Below are 20,029 nucleotides of genomic sequence, written 5' to 3' on the forward strand. Positions count from 1 at the left end.
AGGGTCAGGCTAATATGGGTGACATTGAAGTGGGTGTTTACTATTGGCCAGCTGATCACAAAAAGAAATCAATGAGGCCTTCTACCAACAGTTTAAAGTAGCCTCACAATCATGTGCCATGATTATTATGGGGGACTTCAGTCGCCTTGTTCTTTTCTGGAAAGGCAACATAGCGAAGCACAAGCAGTCCAGGAGGCTCCTTCCTTGCTTTGATGATAATGTTTTGACACAAATGGTGGAAGACCATACAAGGAACAGTGTGCTGCTGGACCTTGTGCAAATGAACAAAAAAGATCTAATCAGGGATGTGCAGGTTGGAAGCAGCCTTGACTGCAGTGACCATGACATGGTAGAATTCAGAATCATGCAAGAAAGTAATAGGATATTGAGTAGGATTACAGCCTTGGACTTTAGAGATCTTGCAAGAATCCCATGGGTTAGGGCTCTAGAAGACAAGGGGGCTGGAGAGAGATGGGTAATATTCAAGCACTAGTTCCTCCAAGCTCAGGATTGGTGCATCATCATAAATAAGAATTCAAAGAGACCTGCATGCATGAGCAAGGACCATCTGGAAAGACTCAGATGGAAAAGGGAGTCCACAATATGTGCAAAAAGGGACTGGCCACTTGGGAGGAATATAGAAATGATGCCAGAATGTGTGAGGATGCAACAAGGCCCAGCTGGAATTGAATCTGTCAAAGGATGTAAAAGATAAGCAGAAGGGCTTCTTAAATACATTAGCAGGGAAAGGAACACCAGGCAAAATGTGGGTCCACTGCTGAATGAGGTGGGTGACCTGGTGACAGGATACAGAGAAGGTGAAGTTACTGAGTGCTTTGCTTCAGTCTTCACTGCTAAGGCTGGCTGTCAGTCTCTGGAAGCAAGAGAGAAAGTCAAGGATGAGGGGTTAGAGATCATCTAGGCGAGATGGACACACACAAATCCATGGGCCTAAATGAGATCCACCCATGAGTGCTGGCTAAGGTTATTGCTAAGTCACTCTCCATCATTTTTGAAAGGTCATGGGGAACAGGGGAGGTGCCTGATGATTGGAGGAGAGCCAGCGTCTCTCCAATCTTCAAAAAGGGCAAGAAGGAAGACCGTAGAAACTACAGTTCAGTCAGCCTCTCCTCCATCCCAGGTAAGGTGATGGAACAGCTCATTCTGGAGGTCATCGCTAAGCATGTGGAGGAAGAGTATCAGGGTATCAGGAACTGTCAATGTGGATTCATGGATTCATGCTTGACCAATCTGATAGCCTTCTATGATGGTGTGACCAGCTGAGTGGACAAAGAGAGAGCACTGGATGTGCGATAATGACATGACCTCAACTTCAGCAAGGTTTTTGACACTGTCTCCCATAACATCCTCATAGGTAAGCTTAGGAGAGGTGGGATCAATGAACAGTGAGGTGTGGCCAACAGGTTAAGGGAGGTTCTCCCCATCTACTCTGCCCTGGTGAAGCTGCACCTGGTATACTCTGTCCAGTTCTGGGCTCCTCAGTTCAAGAGGGATAGGGAGCTACCAGAGAGAGTCCAGCAGAGAACCACAAAGATGATGGGGGGACTGGAGCATATCTCGTATGAGGACAGGCTGAGACCTCGAGCTCTTTAACCTGAAAAAGAGAACACTGAGAGGGCATCTTATATAAATGCATAGAAATATCTAAAGGGTGGAGGTCAAGAGGATGAGTCTGGGCTCTTGTCAGTGGTGCCCAGTGATAGTTCAAAGGGCAGTGGGTGCAAACTAGAACACAGGAGGTTTCACTTGAACTTAGGGAGAAACTTTTTACTTTGAGGGTGATGGAACGCTGGAACAGGTTGCTCAGAGAAGATGTGATGGGTGTCCTCTCTAGACCTTCAAAACCTGCCTGGACATGTTCCTGTGCTGGCTGATCTAGGTGCCTTAGCAGGGGGCTTGGACTGGATAATCTCCACAGGTCCTTTCCAACCCTTTCTATTCCATGATTCTGTAATATGACTATGAGACAGAGAACTCTGGATTTATTAAAGGGTCATTAGAGGGAATTCATAGATTCATAGCATACCAGGTTGGAAGGGACCTCAAGGATTGTCTAGTCCAAACTTTCAGGCTAAGAATATAGTTTAAATGAGATGGTCCAGCACCTTGTCAAGCTGGGCCTTGAAACTGTCTAATGTAAGCTAATCCACCACCTCTCTTAGGCGTTTATTCCAATGTGTAGTAGTTCAAATGGTGAATTTTTTTTTTTCTGGCATCCAATCCAAATATTCCCAGTAGCAACTTCTGCCCATTACCCCTTGTCTTAACCCCTGACTCTTTGTATAAACAGTCTTCTTCCTCATGATTGCCACCCTTTGTGTATGTGTCTGTGGTTATGATATCTCTCCTAAACCTTCTCTTCTCAAGGCTGAACAGACACAGTTCTCTCATCCTTCCTTCATATGACAGGTCTTCCAGACCTCTGATCATTCTTGTGGCCCTTCTCTGGACCCTTTCTAGTCTGTCTGCATTCTTCTTGTATAGTGGGGACCAGAACTGTGCATGATACTCAAGGTACGGACTGACAAGTGCTGAGTAGAGTGGGAGATTGACTTATTTGTCCCTGCTTACGTTACCATTATTAATACAACTCAGCATCCTGTTGGCTTTCTTTGTCACTGCAGCACACTCTTTACTCATGTTGAGTGTTTTGTCTCCCAAGACCCCCAGGCCCTCTCCACAGTGCTGCTCTCAAGCCAGGTGGCTTCCAAGTTGAGAAGCATTCCTGGGTTATGTGCTCCCAGGTTCCCACTCACCCTCATTAAACTCCATACAGTTCCTTCTTGCCCACTTGACCTGTCACCAAGATCTTCCTTGTCACCAAGTAAAGCATCAATCTCTCATCTGACTGAAGAAATAGCTTAGTTCAAATGCATTTTAATAATTTTGTGTATGGCTACAAGACCATTTCTTCTGTAGGGAGAGGGATATTCAGAAAGCACACCTCAACAATGCTTCAGAAATAACTGAATAATAGCACCATTCCTTTCCAGCTGCCATCCCTACAAAATTATATAAAGGTAGTATGTTTTGGCATGGTTTTCTTTGGTTGAGTAGCAGAACAGGAATTTCACACATGCACACACACACAAAGGGAAAGAAAATTTCTATTGATGTTCACACATCTTGGAAATTTCTGTTCTTAGTACATCAGTGGCAGTAGACAATAGAAGTCAGATAATGAATATGTAGCGTATATAGCATTCTGTACGCCAGATGTGGATGAGAAATTTGGCAGCTCTAGTTGCAAGAACACAGTTTCAAGTAAGACAACAGTCTTACTTCCTAACTTCCTAATAGCTTCCCTTGGCAGTTATGGCAATAAGCAGCTAAACATAGTATCCACTGCGGAGTCATCTCAAATGTATTTCATGTTAATTACATTTATAGGTACGTAGTACCATTTAGAAAATTGTTTACTTTCTCCTGTAAAGTCACTGAGTCTTCAGGTGGTGACTTTTGGCTGTAATTAAGGTGCAATTAACCTTCTAAATATAGTATGTGATTTCTTTTTTCAAAAAGGGGCTGTAAGAGGTAGCATTCATAAATATAAAGAGTAAAAGCTTCTCTTTTCCCCAAAACCATATTCCTTCTCCATTCTTTTGTGTATCTTGTGAAGAATCCTCCTTGGAATGGGAGGATGGCCATTTTGTGGCCATATAAAACTGAGAACAGTGTAGCAAACCAAGGCTAGACTGGAATAAATGCATGCTGTTTCCACTTCGGTTCCAAGCAGCTCAAACTGCTTAATTTAGTACTGTTAGTGTGTTATGTGGTATTTTTTCTTAAAAGTATTCTCCATCATCTGTGTTTGGGAGGAAGCACAGAGGCATTCATATCTAAGCAATGTCACAGAATCACAGAACTTTAGGTGTTGGAAGGGACCTCAAAAGATCATCTAGCCCAACACCCTGTTCAGAGCAGGATTGCCTAGAGTAGGACACACAAGAACATGTCCAGGTGGGTTTTGAATTTCTCCAGAGGGGAAGACTCCACAACCTCTCTGGGCAGCCCATTTGTCACCCTCACATTGAAAAAGTTTGTTTTTATGTTCATGTGGAACCTCCTGTGCTCCAGCTTTCACCCATTGCCCCTTGTTTTATCACTGGACATCCCTGAGAAGAGCTTTGCTCTGTCCTCCTGTCACTTGCCCTTTACATATTTGTAAACATTAATGAAGTGATCTCTCAATCTCTTTCAAGCTAAAGAGGGTCTTTGGTGTGATTCCAACTTGCTGTAGTATCCAAGAAGAAAGGTCCCTAGAGCCTTGGAAGAGGTGCAGAACCTCAGGTTGCATATGAAATGTGTGCCAGACTTTGAGATGGCTTTTCAGGAGTGTAAACACAGAACCCCAGGGTTTGTGAGGAAACATGCTATGCTTCATCCTTATCTTTCCTCAAAGCTCATGTGTTGCTCTGGAGGGGGACTACTGAGGATACAATTCAGTGAAAGGCAACTGTAAGATTGTCTCTTCCCTGTGCTGTGACATTAGGATTTGTAGTAACCAGCAAAGCTGTTTGCCTGTTTAGGGCTTTTTCTTACAGGACTTAAGTGGGAGGGAATCTGTAGTATGGAATACTTGAGCCAAGCCTGTAACAAAACAGGACAGTGATCTCTGGCTCTGAGACCTTAAAGTCTGCACAGGATGGAAGAAGATGTACAGAAATGAAGATTAGTGTTCATGAAGCAAAACAGTATCTGACCTATCTGGGATTGGACTCTTGGATGCTCCCAGTCCGTTATCCTGATCACTGACCATGCACAGATCAGGTTTTTAAAGAAAGATAATTAATTGCCACGTGGACGTGCTTGAATAGTAGTGACTGTAAAGAAAGGCAGTGAGGCACTCAGTAATTAGGATATGCATTGTGTAAGAATTATTCAGATTTCACAGATTTAAGATAAAATGTCACAGAAGGAAAGCTGGACCTGGAAACCCAGGGACAATTATGAGGACTGTAATGATCAAAGAAATTAATACTGTAAAATTAAGAAAACTAATCCAATTATGAATAAATATATATGACATAGTTCCAAGTCTTACTGTACTGGAGAAATATTATTTCCCTAATTTGTATATAAAAACTGGCTTGTCAGTTATTGTTAAAAGGCCATGTGTTGAAAATGTGGAAAATCTATTGATCCTTGGAATTGTGCAAGCTAACATGATGGTAAAAGTTGGCTTCAGTATGCAGGTAGAGACAGAATGGTTTTGAAGTTGACAGTGATTCTTGATCTCAAAGGGCTAACACATAATTATGCTGCATCCTTCATGTGCTCTGCTCTTCTTTCTTGTGGCTGTAAACTGACACTTGTCAAAAGTGCACCTGTGTAGTAGCGTTTCTGTATTTTACATGCATAACAGTGAGTGTATTAAACACAATGCTAGGGATGCTAGGGATGTTGTAAGGTAAACTTTTTTCTTAATAGCTTTGACTTTTCAAGAACTTACAGGGAGCTTTGAGAAAGCATTCATTGATTGATCTCTCAGGCATACAATGTTTCAGACAAATTAAGTGTAAAATAGCATGCAGATGTCCATGTTTTAAAATATGTATGCAGATAGTAATTGCTATGCCCTTTCCTATGAACTGAATTTGTATTAATACGAGTTTTCTGTGGTTCTACAGGGAGCTGCTGTTACTGCAGAGTTCTGTTTCAGAGTCTGAACAGTTGTTTTTTCACACATCTTTTTCATTTTAACCTATCCCTGAATTAAAACCTGTGCAAAATATATGCACTGACTAGCCCTGAAGACATGTGCATTGAGCTTCAGTTTTTAGTGTCCTTCACTCTCACTAATCAATAGTAAGCAAAACAACTACAGCTTCAGAAGCAGTGCTGTAAAAGGAAGTGTCTGTTTGATATTGTGCTGGAAGACATGAGGGTAATGACTCTCCTTGAGAAATATGCAACATTTTCTCCTTAAGAGTGCAGAGCACAAATGTTTAATTTTCTGCTGCCTGTGTGGGAAATGAGCATGTCTTCCAATGTATCTTACCAGGAATAAAGTAAAAGCTCCAATTTCAAACTAAGAAAAGACAGATTAAGATATTAAATGGTCCATGTTAGCAATACAGAGAACTGTTAGCCCGAAATAATTTTGGCCTCTGAAATGCACTGTAGACAGTTCATGAGTTACTACTTCTTGATTCTAACTTACTTCACACTGAGAATAGCTTTATAGGGTTCTGTACTAATGTGCAGACCCCCTTTCTCATTTTGTGAACTTGTAGATCAATGGAACAAATCATTAAATAGACTGAATGCTGACTGCAATGCTAATGTTAATGACTCCAGTTTTATTAAGCCCATTTTGGAAATCTCATACAGGTGGCAGTATCCATAAAATGTCAAACTGTGTATCCTTACCTGTGGAGTATAAATTTAAACATAGAGGAAGAGCTAGTGATAGTAAAAAAGAAATTTAAAATATTGCAGTGTTTTTAAGAATGGTAAAGGAGAACAAAATATGGATAGTCCTGAGGTTAATATGATATTGCACTATGTATGGCCCTTCCTATTGTAAGAAACTGGAGCACGTAGGATGCCCAAGATTCTACCTTCATCTACAGCTTCATGGGATAGAATGTGTAATCACTTCTCATCCTAGTTTTTCCATTTGCTAAGTAAATTCAGTTATTGAAATATCTGATTTGGAAAGAGATATTAATATAAATTTCAGATCCAAAATTTTCTGGGACGCCTTAACTTGTAATAAGAGTGTGTCTAAGTCTTTTTAGGCCTTTGGTTTTCACTTGTCTTCTATCCATGCTTTTATCTTCAGAAAAACTAGTAATATTTACGTATGTCATTAGAGCTCTTAATGATCTGAATGAAAAATACTGCCTTAGTGCCTCCTGGGCTAAAAGTGATGTTTAGAAATAAAGAAAAAGTTGTGTTAAATATTTATGTTCCTGTGCTCTGAAACACAAGACAATACTGAGCCCAGTGCATACAAAATCCTAAGAAATATATGGATTTCTCTAGACAACTTTATCTTCTGCTCTTGTGCAGGCATTGCTTTAATGAAGCAAGACATTATTCTTCTTTGTGCAATATATATTCTCCAGAAATCTATGCAGGAGCCTCTCTTTGCTTTCCAATAAAAATGAGGTGGCATTTTGTCCTGGTTTTGTCACAGTATTAGCCAGCACAGCTCTTTGAAGAATTGACTCAGATCGAAGAAACAAATAAAACTAGGAATTAATTGTTTCCTTTAATTTTCTATTTGAAAACCAGAAGCTGACAAGTATTGCAAGAAAAGCTTTTTAGGTGATGCAACTACATCTCTTGTTTGCTTTCTTCCCTTCCACTCAGCTGTTTGAACTTTCTCAATAGTACATCACTGTTGATGTAACAATAGCAGAGATACACACTGTGTTATGCTCTATTTCCTCCAAGCTGCAGTAAGTGGAAAAGTAAACCGCTTTTTGTTTCAAAATACCGTTTGAATCAAGCTCCCCAAGTAGCAAGTGGGAAGGATGTACTTGTTGGAGAGAGAAAGTATAATGAGACTTAACATCATAGAAACTTTTCAGTTGTTTGGTACTTCTTTTGCTTGTGCTTTCCCTTGAATGCTTGGATTTACATACATGATCTACAAGTTTATGCAACTCGTGTGCAAGAAACATTTGAAGAGTGGGGTATCAGTGTATGAAACTTAGTTTTGAATTCTGCTAAGTCAGGAAACTTACTGATTCTGTCTGAGTTTAGGTCACATTTGTAGTGCCCAAGAAGTTTTCACTACAGATCTCCAATTCTGGTTCATCTAATTGAAGCATATTATTTAAAATCATGCTGGAGTAAAAAGGATTTCAGACAATGAAAATATATCATCTCACTTTGTGAAAAAGTTCAGAAGACAACCACATCATGACATTTTCCTTCTGAGTAGCTTAGATAAGGGCCAGCAAGAAGAGGTATGACTGAAGTTGTTTGGGAAAGGTAGAAATTAAGCCCATGGATGTGTGACTATCCCCATAACAGTGATGTTTCCAAATGTAGCAACACATTAGATATTGTAATGCATTAGATGTTATAAGGCCATTAACTGTTCAGTTCTGTGTGGTGTGCTGGTTAAAGGAGGAAAAAGAGGAGGAGAAAAAAAGTGTTTCTTTACATTGAAAAAGGATCATGTTTATGAAAAGCTTTTCTTTCAAAATGACTTCAGTGTGTCTAAACATATGGGATATTTTTGTTATACCTTTCTTTTTATGCATTCTTCTCTAATGAACAGAAAACCTTAAAATAATTGTTTTAAAGGAACTTTATGCAGTGCCCAATGAGAATAAGATCCTAGAAGATATGGATTATCCAGTATCTGAGATACAGGTCTCCAAAGCTTGTGAGATTTGCATCTGTGACTGTTCCAGAAAGCCAGTTGTAGGATAAAAAAAAAAAAAAAAGTCATTGTTGTTGTCTCAACTGTATCCAGATTAATAACATACTTCATTCTACCCTTCTCTGTGGCACATTCTCGTTCGGGGAGAGCACTTGGGCTTGAGTTTGATGTCCCCAGACCAGTGTATCGCAAAATCATTATAACATTTGTTTTAAGAATAATAATGAATACAGTGCTCACTTCAAAAACTCTCTGAATGAAGAGCTGATACTGGAAATAAAGTATCAGTGGGTTACATTTTAAACTACTCATTATTTTCTTTATTGTCTTGGACACATTTGCATCTGAGAGAGACAGCTACATAATGTTCCCTTGCAGGATGAATGAGTTTCTGTCACTCCTTACACAGGGAAGATGGATAGCTTTTTCCTCTCTTCCATTTTTATTTTAAGTTTTTTATTTTTATTCTTTAGTGTACTTTCCTCTGCAAGTCTGAGTGGCAGCTTATATAATGCCACTGTTTTTTTAAAACTGATATTAAACTTAGAATGCAGTTGCTTGGTAGCAACTCAAGCCAAAATCAGGCTTTGCCTCAACCTGCCTAACTGGCTTCTTTTTAACTGAGAAACCAGAAGAGAGGTTACCAGTTAGGGCAAGAGAAACAATTTTCTAAATCCTCACTGCCCATAATATTTTGCCTCTATTAGCTCAATGACTTCAAATAGATATCTAGTGTACAGATATGTCTGGGTTGCCTCCTTCTTAACAGTTTTGTAGCCTTTTCTGCTTTCTCTGGAACCATTTTTTTTGAGGCACTTCTGCTCAGTTTCTGCATCTTTCTTTGTTCCTTGCTCCATTTCACCAGGGTGCTGTCGAGGCTTTCCTGTCTTTGCCAATCCTTACCCTGCCCCCCCTTCCTTTTTCTCTTTATAAGATGTATGTATACTGTGATTAATTCTTGTGCCTTCAACAGAGTTTGCTTGTGGGTTTCCTGACTCCTCTAGACTGCTCAGGTCCTAGATCTGAGGCTTGTTCCATACTGATTTTCTAGCCATCACTGTTGACTACTATTAGAGTTACATATATGCAGGTGCAACTGAAAATATAAGCAGATTTATTGTCTGACTATGTTTCGCCTAGTACTACACACTAAGTAGCAGTTAATCAGTTAACAGATTCTCATATGAAAATTCAGAAGCGAGTTTAAACACAGCAGTGTGATTTCACTGCAATTGCAGTAGATCAGGTAAGGAACAAATCAAAAGGCCAGAAAGCTTTCATTTCAATGGTTTGTTTTGTTTCTTAAAGTGTGTTGTAGATGTGTTTCTTTATGTATATACATACAACTATTCTTTGGCTTAGTCTCCAAGACCACATGCTGCCTCACAGCTTTAAGAACTAAAATTCCACAGAGGAGGTCTGAATGACCTGGGAAATCTGAAGGGAGGGTGGCGGTGGCAACCATACAGTACTTTTCAATTTTACGCTACCAAACCCATGGTGGTAAATCTCTTTGACTTTCTAACCTGTAAGTTCAAACATCCTTCAGAAAATTACTTAGGAAATTATGATTATCTACAGTCACTCAGTACTGCAGAAAGACCTGGAAAAGCCACCTTTGCACCATGTGCAGAAACGGATCCTCAGTCTTCCTCATACTCTGTTAGGTGGAGTTTGCTACATATGCATACACAGTCATGAAGATCAATGTATTTTACAGTTTGGTGTTTTTCTTGGCATTGCAGTAGGTTTTTAGGGCTATGATGTTAATACACTGTGTGATGAACTGGATTTTTAATGACATGGGTTTAATTTTGATTTCTCTCACTTAGATTTTCGTGGTGGGGGTAAACTGTATTAATTCATTTTAAGATACTTTATGTACATCAGAGGGGGCGGTAGAAGTAGCAAGGACATGAATGATGTAAGTTTGCTTAGAGCAAAGTTTCCAGTGTTAATGGAGTATTCCTTCGAAGTTCGTAAGTTGTGATACGTACCACTATATGTAGACACGACCATAAGAAACTCATCTTTTCAATGTCAGTCTAGCCTAGAGCCTTCTTCTCCAGGTAAAAAAGTCCCTTTGCAGAAGCCTAGCTTTTCTGAAATTTTATCAGCTCACTTCAACTGGCACTGTATTTTTGTCTGTGAATTATCCAGGTTCCTATGATTTTTCTTGACAGCTTACATAAAACCTTATCAATTGTTTCAGAGTAAAGGAATTTCACCACACCCTTTTGGAAATATGCAGTGGCTGAAATTTAGCACGTTCAGCTTATGAATGTGCCATTACCTACTTTCAGGGTAGACTACTAAGAGTGCCTCAAGGTTAGAACAAGCAAGAAAATGCAGTGTAAATGCATCAGTCATTATTACTTAATTAAAAACAGTCAAACTCAACTTTTCTTGAAACTGGTAGAATAAGTCCATTTCATTTAAGGAAAAAAAGATTTAGCTCCGAATTGCTGATTTTTGCTTCAGCAAGGGAAACAAACCGAACAAACTCAGCCAAACAAAATCCACTGATGAAATTTACACATGCAGGATAATAGTGCAACTCTCACGTGGTTTTTTTTTCTTTTCAAATGTCGTTAGAACAAGTAATGGTGACTGTCAACAGTGATGTACATAATAACTCAACTGCATCAGATAACAACAGACTAGGTAAGACAATGCTGTTCTAGGAAGTATTTATGCTATAGAGTCAGGTAGCTGGATTTCACACAGGGCCAAACATAGTTTTCTTTAAAGTTCTTAGCCTCAGATGGTCAGTTTGTGTTGGGGGATTGGATTCCCCTTCATCTCAGAACACAACTTACTGGGTTTTCACTTGTGTTTCGATGTGCCGTCATATTTAGCTGTTGATTTTTAAGTTTTTGATTATAAACAATAGTTTTCAAGATAATTAGCTAGTACTTCCTCTAGCTCCACCTTTTTCAGTCATTGCAAAGTCATTTTAATGACAGTAAGGGCAGGAGCCTGTTTGGAGCAGGCAGAAAGTATGATGTAGACAGAAACAAAGATTAGAGAGGAACATGGTGTTGTATTTACAGTAACTCTGCCATATAATAGAGTTCTATTCACTTAGCTGGTGGACCAGGCGAAAAGACAGAGAACTTGATTGTGCACCCAGGCTTGATCACCATAGGCCTTTGAACAAAGCAGAACTCCATACAGGTTTTTCTGACCCATTCACAGTGCAGTCTCTGGTTGGAGAATTTTCAATTTATTGCCTTACAGCTCAATATGAATATTTTTATATCTTAAAGACAATTGAGTAACAGGCCTTGTACGGTTTTAGTTAAATAAATTCACTGGCCACAAAAGAGAGCTAATGCCACTTTCATAAATTCATGTAGAGTTTTTATTTAACATTTTATGTATGCTTTCAATGCATTTTATGTTTATGTTTATAATTGTCAAGTATTCATTTGTGTTTGGACTTCTGTACTAAATTTTGTGTTGATTTTTTTTTTCATGATTTCTCACATTTTATTTTGTTTCTTTTAGGTTTTGTTTTATTTCATAAGATCCCACTGGATGGGTAAATGAACTAAGGAAAAGATGAGAGAGGGGCTGTTGAGCTTGTGGAAGCTGTATGCTGCACACTAGGGAGTGGACAGTGTTCTTGCCCAGTGAAGTGCCATCTCCCTTGGAATTCTCATTTAGACATTGGTTGTATTTGGAGAACTGTAGAAAAATATTCAAATCAGTAGCTGTTTTTGCAAGAGCAGGGCAAAGCCAAGCCTTGAGGCAGCTATAAAATTCAAGAAAGTCTGGAAATAAGCTATGACACTCTTTTCCTATTGCATTGTCCTTGCTCTGTCTTCCAAAATGTCATTGGGATGAAATTACATTACTTGTTTCACCTGTCAGGTTTTTTTCTGTTTGAACTTAACTGGAAAAATGTTTTTATAAATAATATTTATCAAAGGTGAACTGCAAAGTTGCTTTTATTTTGTTGCATTAATAGCTCTGCAAAACTTTGACAAGTACTTAATTTGAGTGTGTGTGCAAACGCAATGATTTTAGTGGAAATGATCACATCCTTAGAGTTCTTTCAATATATGACCTTAAATCCTAAAGCAGTAAATTGCAGAGTTGGCCCTGCAAGTCTTAAGTATGTGGTTCCACTGACTTTACCAGGAAGATGGAGAGTATGAGCTGTATAGAGAAAGGTGGCAATACTGTTTGTTAGTACATTAGGGTATTGAACCAGTGTCACCACATGCAAATTCAGTTAGGTCATGCTTTTTCAATACAGTCCCTAAGTGTGGGTAAGTGTACAAATCTTTACTAAGCTGGAAAGCCAAGAGCAAGAATAACAGCACTATGTGTTTGATCCTTCAGACTGTATACTTACAGGCCTATTTAACTGTTGGTATTTAACTGTGAAGTGTGCTTTGTAGTATGCTTCAGTATACTTCAGTGGAGAGCCTACTCTTTTCTGAGCAGGCACAAGCATTTTGCAAGAGTAGGGACTGCATTTAGATACAGTCTAAACATTTGTTTTCATGCAATTTACCTTTCAAATCCTGAGTTTATACCTTGATCTTTTCAGTTTAGGGAATCATAAGAAAGATGAAAGTGTTAGTTTTTTTAAAAACAAGAGTTAGCTACAAAGACTAGCAGGAAAAGGCTGAGATAGATGCTTGCATTTCGATGAATTTTGATTCCACTTATAAGCTATAGTTTGATTTTAATTCCTTGCACTTACGTTTATTTAAAAGATGATATTGTTTTGTCTGTCCTGCTTTACTCGTAATGGTTTTTGCTCTTACATTTCAGCCATTTTCACTCTTTCACTGAAACACTGTTTTCTTTTCTATTGCTATGGTCTTCTACAGCATACATCATTGCTTTCTGCAATACCATCTTTGTTGTTCTTTCTCCACACATTATTTGCCCTTTTCCTTTTAAGTGTCTCACTGTGACTTTTTTTTCCTTGCATTCTCCTCAGTCTCTCACATCCAAGTTCTTTATTCCTGCTGTGCTCAAGTTTTGAAATACCCTTATTAGTCAAGAAATATGCCCACATTTGCATTCTTCTAGGCCTATGTAGTGAGAAATTTATTTTCTCTTGACACTGGCTATGAAAGGGGAGTTGCAATTGCCAAAGTTCTTTCTTCAATTCTCCAAAATCTGTCCCAAAGATGTGTTCTTCTCTCCACATTAAAGAAGAGGACAGAGCTGGAAGTTTACTGATGACCTAGGAATTGTGATGTCTTTGTCACCCTGCACATATTGTGGTGATTTGGGGAGGGATGGCAGAAATTAAAGATATCTGTCATAGTTCCTGTTTGAAGTTAGATGTCAACAAGTGTTCCGCTGTTCCTCTGAAACAATATTTGGAATGTTTGCTTTTTATCCTCCACAAGTCTGTGTGTACGTAGTCTTACTTTAGAGAAACACTGACTTTCTCTTCTGCTTACTGATTCTAACTATTTTCTTCTCAGACTTCTTGCTTACCTCTAATGTCTCATGTTGAAATAATACCTGATGCCACTGAGCTGAATCTAAATCAATGGAGAATCCTTTAGGTCAGCAATATTTAAACTAAAGTCAGTGGAGTTACATCAAATGTAAGCTGGATCATGAGCAGAGCTTGACCCAGTAGGCCAGATTCGAGTCAACAACACATTTCAGTTACATATTCAACGTTTATTGCCAAATAAATGAGTTGAGAATCTTCATGCTTTTCTTTAGGCAGGGAAAAGGCAAACTTGGGAAGGTGGAATTTGGCAGTTGATTTTTGAAATATTTAATTTTAAAAGGTTCTTTCTGATTCATAGTATTTATATGCATAAACTTGCACAGTAATTGTTTGGGGATTTTACATAATTTTGTAATTTATTTTGTAGAACTTTGCAGTTCATCTTTATGGTGTAGGAGCAGTTTTGACCTTCAAATATTTCAGCATGTACTGACATAGTAATTTGGATTTTATGTAATCATGGAGGTAACTTTAATAAACTGCAACTGATTTATGCACCAGTGAAATACATATATTTATATATATAATAGAATAGCCTTCTTACATATTTTGTACTGTATCTTTTTATATTAGCCAATCAGTGCACTAGTACTTGGTGCAGATATTCACAGAGCCTTATGGATTACAGCACATGATTTGTTACTACTGTCTTTTTGCAGATGTTTAATGCTTGATGGAAAAAGACTATGTGTTCCTAAAAAGATTTGTTTTCAGTATGTGGACAGAGCCTCTTAAAGCTAAGGAAGCAAAAATTCTAATGTGGAAATTGTAGTGCCCACTATCTCCTGTCTTTCAGCTTGATTGTAAGGGACATTGATTGTAACAGTGGAGGTTCTGATCTGCCCAAACGGTGTTGCTTTACAAAGGATGCAGTTACTTCTCAGTTCCTGACCTCCATAAAATAAAGTGAGATTCAACCTAAGAATCATGTAGGCACTTTTAACGTGGTAAATGTTGACGAGCATTCAGGATTTGACAGAAGCAGCTTCTGTATTGTTTCATTGAGCAATAAAAAAAGGCTATGAAATACCTAAAGCCAGAGTTGCTTTTTTTTTTTTTTTCTTCACTGTGCCTGATATCAAACTAAAAAACATTTCCTATGTTCTGCTGAAGATACTAGTTTATACTAGAACTTACTTTAAACTGACATTTAATATACTCAGAGAAGTACTGAGTTGGATGAACAGATCAATTCAGGGATTCAAGAGGAAGAACAGCTGGGGGTGTTATGGTGTGAAGCAAGCCATATGATTGGTCTGTTAAAACTGTGTTGAATTTGGTGGAAGTTTAACCGATGGCCAGGTGTATGTTGCAGACAGGAGCATCGTTCCCCTGCAGCACACAGGGTTTGTGTTGTGCTGCCTGCAGCTGCTTGCCATGCCAGGTGAGGTGGGGACCCTTACCAATACTGTTCCTGCAGAAGGGTGTTTGGGCACCATGTCTTTTTTTGATGGGAGTTGTGGAAACTCTCTGTCAGGGCAGATGAAGGCTGCTGTGACACATTTGCACGTCAGTGTGTGTGTCTGAGTACCCAAACTTGTGCAAGGCAGTCCCCAGCTTGTTTGGGGCCTTTGACTACCAGCTGAATCTCCTATGAAGCAGTGAAGAAAACCATTTGTTTGGGGAAACACACATCAGCAGAAAGTGCTGAGAAAAACCTCTGGACAGCTAGTTAGAAACAGTTGTGCTTCAAGTGTTTCTTGCAGGAATGGCTCTTTCTTTTTTTGACTGCTGGCAGAAGCACCAGCCATCTATTTCTTTCCCAGGGTGCAGACAATCCCTAATAAAAAAAATTCAGTGGTTAAAAAACTTTGAGAAGCCTGCCATGTAGGAATCACCACTGCACTTCCTACTGGCTGTTTACACAACAACATCCATACAGAGGTTCAGTTTCTCAGTCTCTTCACCCAGCCACCATGATAAGTTGATGATTAATCATCAGCGTGAAGAGCAGCACTTGGGTTTGCAGCTGTTTGAAGGCTTGCAAATAATTTGTAAACTTAGAAGCCATTATCACACAGATTAAAACATTGTATCCTTTCTCACATCTTTTTAATTCAGCCCATTTTTTCCAGCTGTGTATGTCACATTTAAAATAATTTGAAAGCTATTAATAGAGAACCTAAGTATTTTGTTCATTTCAAAAGAAAAACTCAGAAAGTTTTTAATACTTTTTCTTCATATTCTCCCTGACTTCTGTTCCTTCCAGTTTGCAGAGGTTCTGTATGCTGTTCTTGAGAGAGCTCAGTGTGCTCCTCTGTGAGCTGTGGTATACACTCTTCTCCATAGGCTATAACTACAGAGGGTCTTTGATTATCCTTTTGAAGGGTTTTGCCACCGTTACGGTGTGAAATATTCCAGATAATAATGTAGATCCATGTTGTGCCAGATTTTATGACGTAGTCTCCACAGCAAAGGTCTGCAGATGGTTGGAAGTATTGAGAACTATAAATACAGCATTATACGGAGTCCAAATAACATTAATACTTTGTATTTCACATGTTGCTCAGCCCACTTAATTGTCCCAGTTCCATGGGAATATATATTCCCAAGCATTTGTTCTTTTTTGTCTTTTGTATATACAAATTAAATCTGCTGTGAAAATATTTTTTTAAAATCTACATTATTTGAAATTAATATAGCTCTGTAGTTTCACAAACATGAAGACTTGTAGATGTTACTGCCTTTTAATCAAATATCAAGGTTAACTGGTTAACTTACTTTCACACACACCCCCCCAAAAAAAAAAAAAAAGTTGAATGAACACACTAGAGTATGTTATTTTTGATATGGATATGCCATATCCTTCTAATTTTAAGAACATCCTTCCCTGAGTACCTCTATTTTTGCAGCCGCAGTGTGTGCACAAGCACATGCCCTGACCTGGAGTAGCGGTCGGAGGCAGTGTGGAGCAAAACTGCTTCCATTTTAAAGAGGGCAATTCCCACATAGTCCTTAAAGGCAGCACCTCACACCAGTATAAATAGGCAGATTATTCCTTAATACAAAATGACACACACACACACACACACACACACCCCCCTTATTGTATATACATTTTCAATGTAATTTTGTTCCTTGACTGGAATAACAAGGGCGATATAAGTTTTCAGGGAACTAACTGATACTCAAGGGGAGGGTGAAATCATGGCGGCCTTGAGATAGCTGTGATTTTCCCCTGATGTAAGCAGTGTACAGCTTAGTGCTCAGACATGTCTGTGAAATGGGGAGAAACAAAAAAAAAGTCTGATTCTTTTCTAACACGGCTATTTCATTGATACTGCTGACTTTACTAGTGTGACAGCACAATTGGGCTGCTACATGCTACACAAATCCAGCTCTGGAGCCTTCGGCAAATACGTTTGAAATGTCTTCCAGTACTATTTAGTCCCTGTGATCCTTTGTCTTTCTTAGATTTCAGGTGTGGTTTAGCAATAGGAAGTGAGTCATTCTGTTGGTATAAACGTGTAGAACCTAGGCATTCTGCACTAAAACCTATTTTTTCACATGTTGAAAACAGTAACATTCTGAATGAGACAATGTCTTCTGCCATAACAGAACATTGCATAATACAGAAAAAAATGTTTGTTATCCATCAGCAAGCTGTGATTCTTTCCTTTCCTTTCTAATTCTTAATGTTAAAACTGTCTTATATTTTTTCATAAATAATAGACAATTGTTTTTACTCCCAAGTACTATTATAACAGTTTGGATAATCTGTTGTTAAAAAACCAAACCCTTACTTTTAACAGGCCAATAAAGTTTTTTATTCATTATCATTGCGTCTTTCATTTTTTGTAAATTGATCACCTCTAGTATTTCATTAGTAATTGCACAATGTATTAAAAAATATGTGTGCCTTTGAGTTCCTCATGTTTTTGTTATAAATGTGGTTATTGTTACTTTTGTTTTCTGATAAATAGTGAGATTCTACTTTTTAATTATGTTTTAATAGCATCTTGAATGGCCACCCTATTTAAAAAAAAACACCTTCTGTGTTTCCCCCCTCCCCCCCCCCCAAACCAGTTTGCAATAGTTGTGTTTCTGTTTAATTTAACTCTGTGTGTGTGTTTAATGCACATTCAGCCAGGGGAGGTGTGTATATTCAGATCAAATGACTGCATACTAGCCTGTGCTTCATCTACTGAGAACACAAGAATAAATTAGTTGTTTAAATACTCAAGTAAGCTGTGCTGATTTTGCTGACTATCAGTGATGTGATTTGAAGAGCATGTTTTGCTTTGGAACTTCCATTTGTTGGCCTGGACTGTCTACATGTCTTGGCACACCTAATGAAATAGAGTACACAAGAATGCTGAAGTGGTTATGTCACAATTTAAGCCCAAGTTTTTCCCTTTTGTGCTTTTTACTAGAGCATGCCGTATTTTCCCATGAATTTGATTTCTCTATTTAGACTGCAGTGGTCATGGATATTGTATTAGATGTTAATTTTCTTGCTTCAGAAATATTTGGTCATACTCTTCTTATCTCTGAGCGTTGTACCAAATCTGTTTTGTACGCCTGTAGGGAATTGCAGGTTTTTCACTTATTGTCACTGTTGTGATGTCACGTAGGATTTTTTTGCTGTATCCTCACTATGTAGAATAAACAGGCTTAGTATAAAGGTCTATCTTTTTCTAAGAGAGGCTTTCGTTACAGGGGCTTGCTGTTACAGGTACATTCTGATTTGGTAGGTACAGTTATTTTGAAGAATGTATTCAGATAGTATAAAGTATTTAATCTATGAAAATGGTTTACCAAGTTGAAAAATATTCAAATTGTAATGCATTGGATGAGTGCGATTTGAGTTGTGGCAAGCTTGCCATTATCATAGAGTCACAGAATTACTTCAGTTGGAAGGGACCTTAAAGATCATCTAGTTCCAACCTCCCTGCCATGGGCAGGGACACCTCCCGCTAGACCTGGTTGGTCAAATCTTCATTCAGGCTGTTTATCAGTAAAAAAATACTCTGAGTTTTTTCAGCATCATCAGAGCAAGAAAGGGGAATAATCAATGAATGAAGCAGAGTAAAAGCAAAAGGGAAAACAGCCATTTACACTGGCCAGGAAGTTAGGAGTTCAACAGGATGAAACTGAAAATGAAGCTGTGATGTCCTTAATAATCCAAACTAATATAAAAATGCAAACAAGGCTTCAATTTTTAATTAACATGAATTGTAGTTTGGCAATATTCACGTAGAAATCTTTACTTTGTTCTTTTAAATGGGGGGGAAAAAAATCCAAAGGACATGTGTTAGATATCTGTATCTTGACAAACTGCTATTTCAGTTTATAATACACTGCAAGAATAAAAACATAACTGCATAGGTTATTTTATATTTCTGTAGGTATTTCAAAAGTAAATTTAACTTAAAAGATCTCCTTTCAGGTTGAGAAATTGATGTTTCTATATTATATTATATTATTAATAAGGCTTTAAAGCAAAAATGCAGAGCACATGATAAGCAGTGCTTTTAATACTGCAGCTTCATAAGAATGGTTGTAAAAAGTCACAGTATTGTGGTTTCTGACATTTAGATAATTCTACTAAAAGACATTTCTGGTGATGTTTTTTACCTATAAAAAGCAAATGCAGTGTGCAGTTTTCTAAACCAGGTGTTCTCTGGGTATTTTTTTGAAGGTGAAGGACACTTTAGATTTAAATTGTACTGTTTTATTCGCCTTCTGCATTACTAAGCAGACCTCTTGAACTTTCATCGTCAGAGCAGAGTTAACAATAAAGGTATCTGATGTCATAAATTTCTGCAGAGAGAGAATAAAGTTTCAACTAAAATAATCCTATCAAAATGTAAAACTGCAGTTCATAGTATGTGATAAAAGACCACAGTGGGTAAAGAGGGTAGAAAAGTGCATTTGAAAGAGAGCTGAAAATTAATTAACATTAGAGTTCTTGTTTGATGCACAAGTTTTTACTGTGTTTAACCTAAATGACTTGCTCTGCTAGTTGAAAAGCTTATTTAAACCTCTCTTGCTTTTATTTATGGTATTTGCTTTTCTGCTGTAGCTTCCAAACTCTCAGATAATTCCCATTATGCCATTTTTATGATGCCAGTATCATGTCTTCATTTTTTATCATAGCAAACTTCAGGTATAGTTCTGTAACACTCTGCAACTGTAATCTATAAAATTCCAAACAGTGTCTTGGAATA

The 20,029-nt window shown here is 38.1% G+C and overlaps 1 protein-coding gene across 8 annotated transcripts in view; it reads left to right on the forward strand.

Annotated features, from left to right (window-relative positions):
* The window catches only part of NTRK2 (neurotrophic receptor tyrosine kinase 2), a 222,050-nt gene that overhangs the window by 90,111 nt on the left and 111,910 nt on the right, over positions 1-20,029 (forward strand). For 2 of the 8 annotated variants that reach the window (XM_054178962.1, XM_054178964.1), the window contains 2 exons: positions 10,961-11,029; positions 11,876-13,220. The exons of 4 other annotated variants lie outside the window; for them this stretch is intronic. In XM_054178962.1, the coding sequence (XP_054034937.1) occupies positions 10,961-11,029; positions 11,876-11,913 (107 nt within the window). In that variant the 3' untranslated portion in view covers positions 11,914-13,220. Of the gene's footprint in view, positions 1-10,960; positions 11,030-11,875; positions 13,221-20,029 lie in introns of those variants that run through there. 2 more of the 8 variants (XM_054178963.1, XM_054178965.1) reach the window with 1 other exon arrangement.

The sequence above is a fragment of the Dryobates pubescens genome, chromosome Z, assembly GCF_014839835.1.
Source record: "Dryobates pubescens isolate bDryPub1 chromosome Z, bDryPub1.pri, whole genome shotgun sequence".
NCBI lineage: Eukaryota > Metazoa > Chordata > Aves > Piciformes > Picidae > Dryobates > Dryobates pubescens.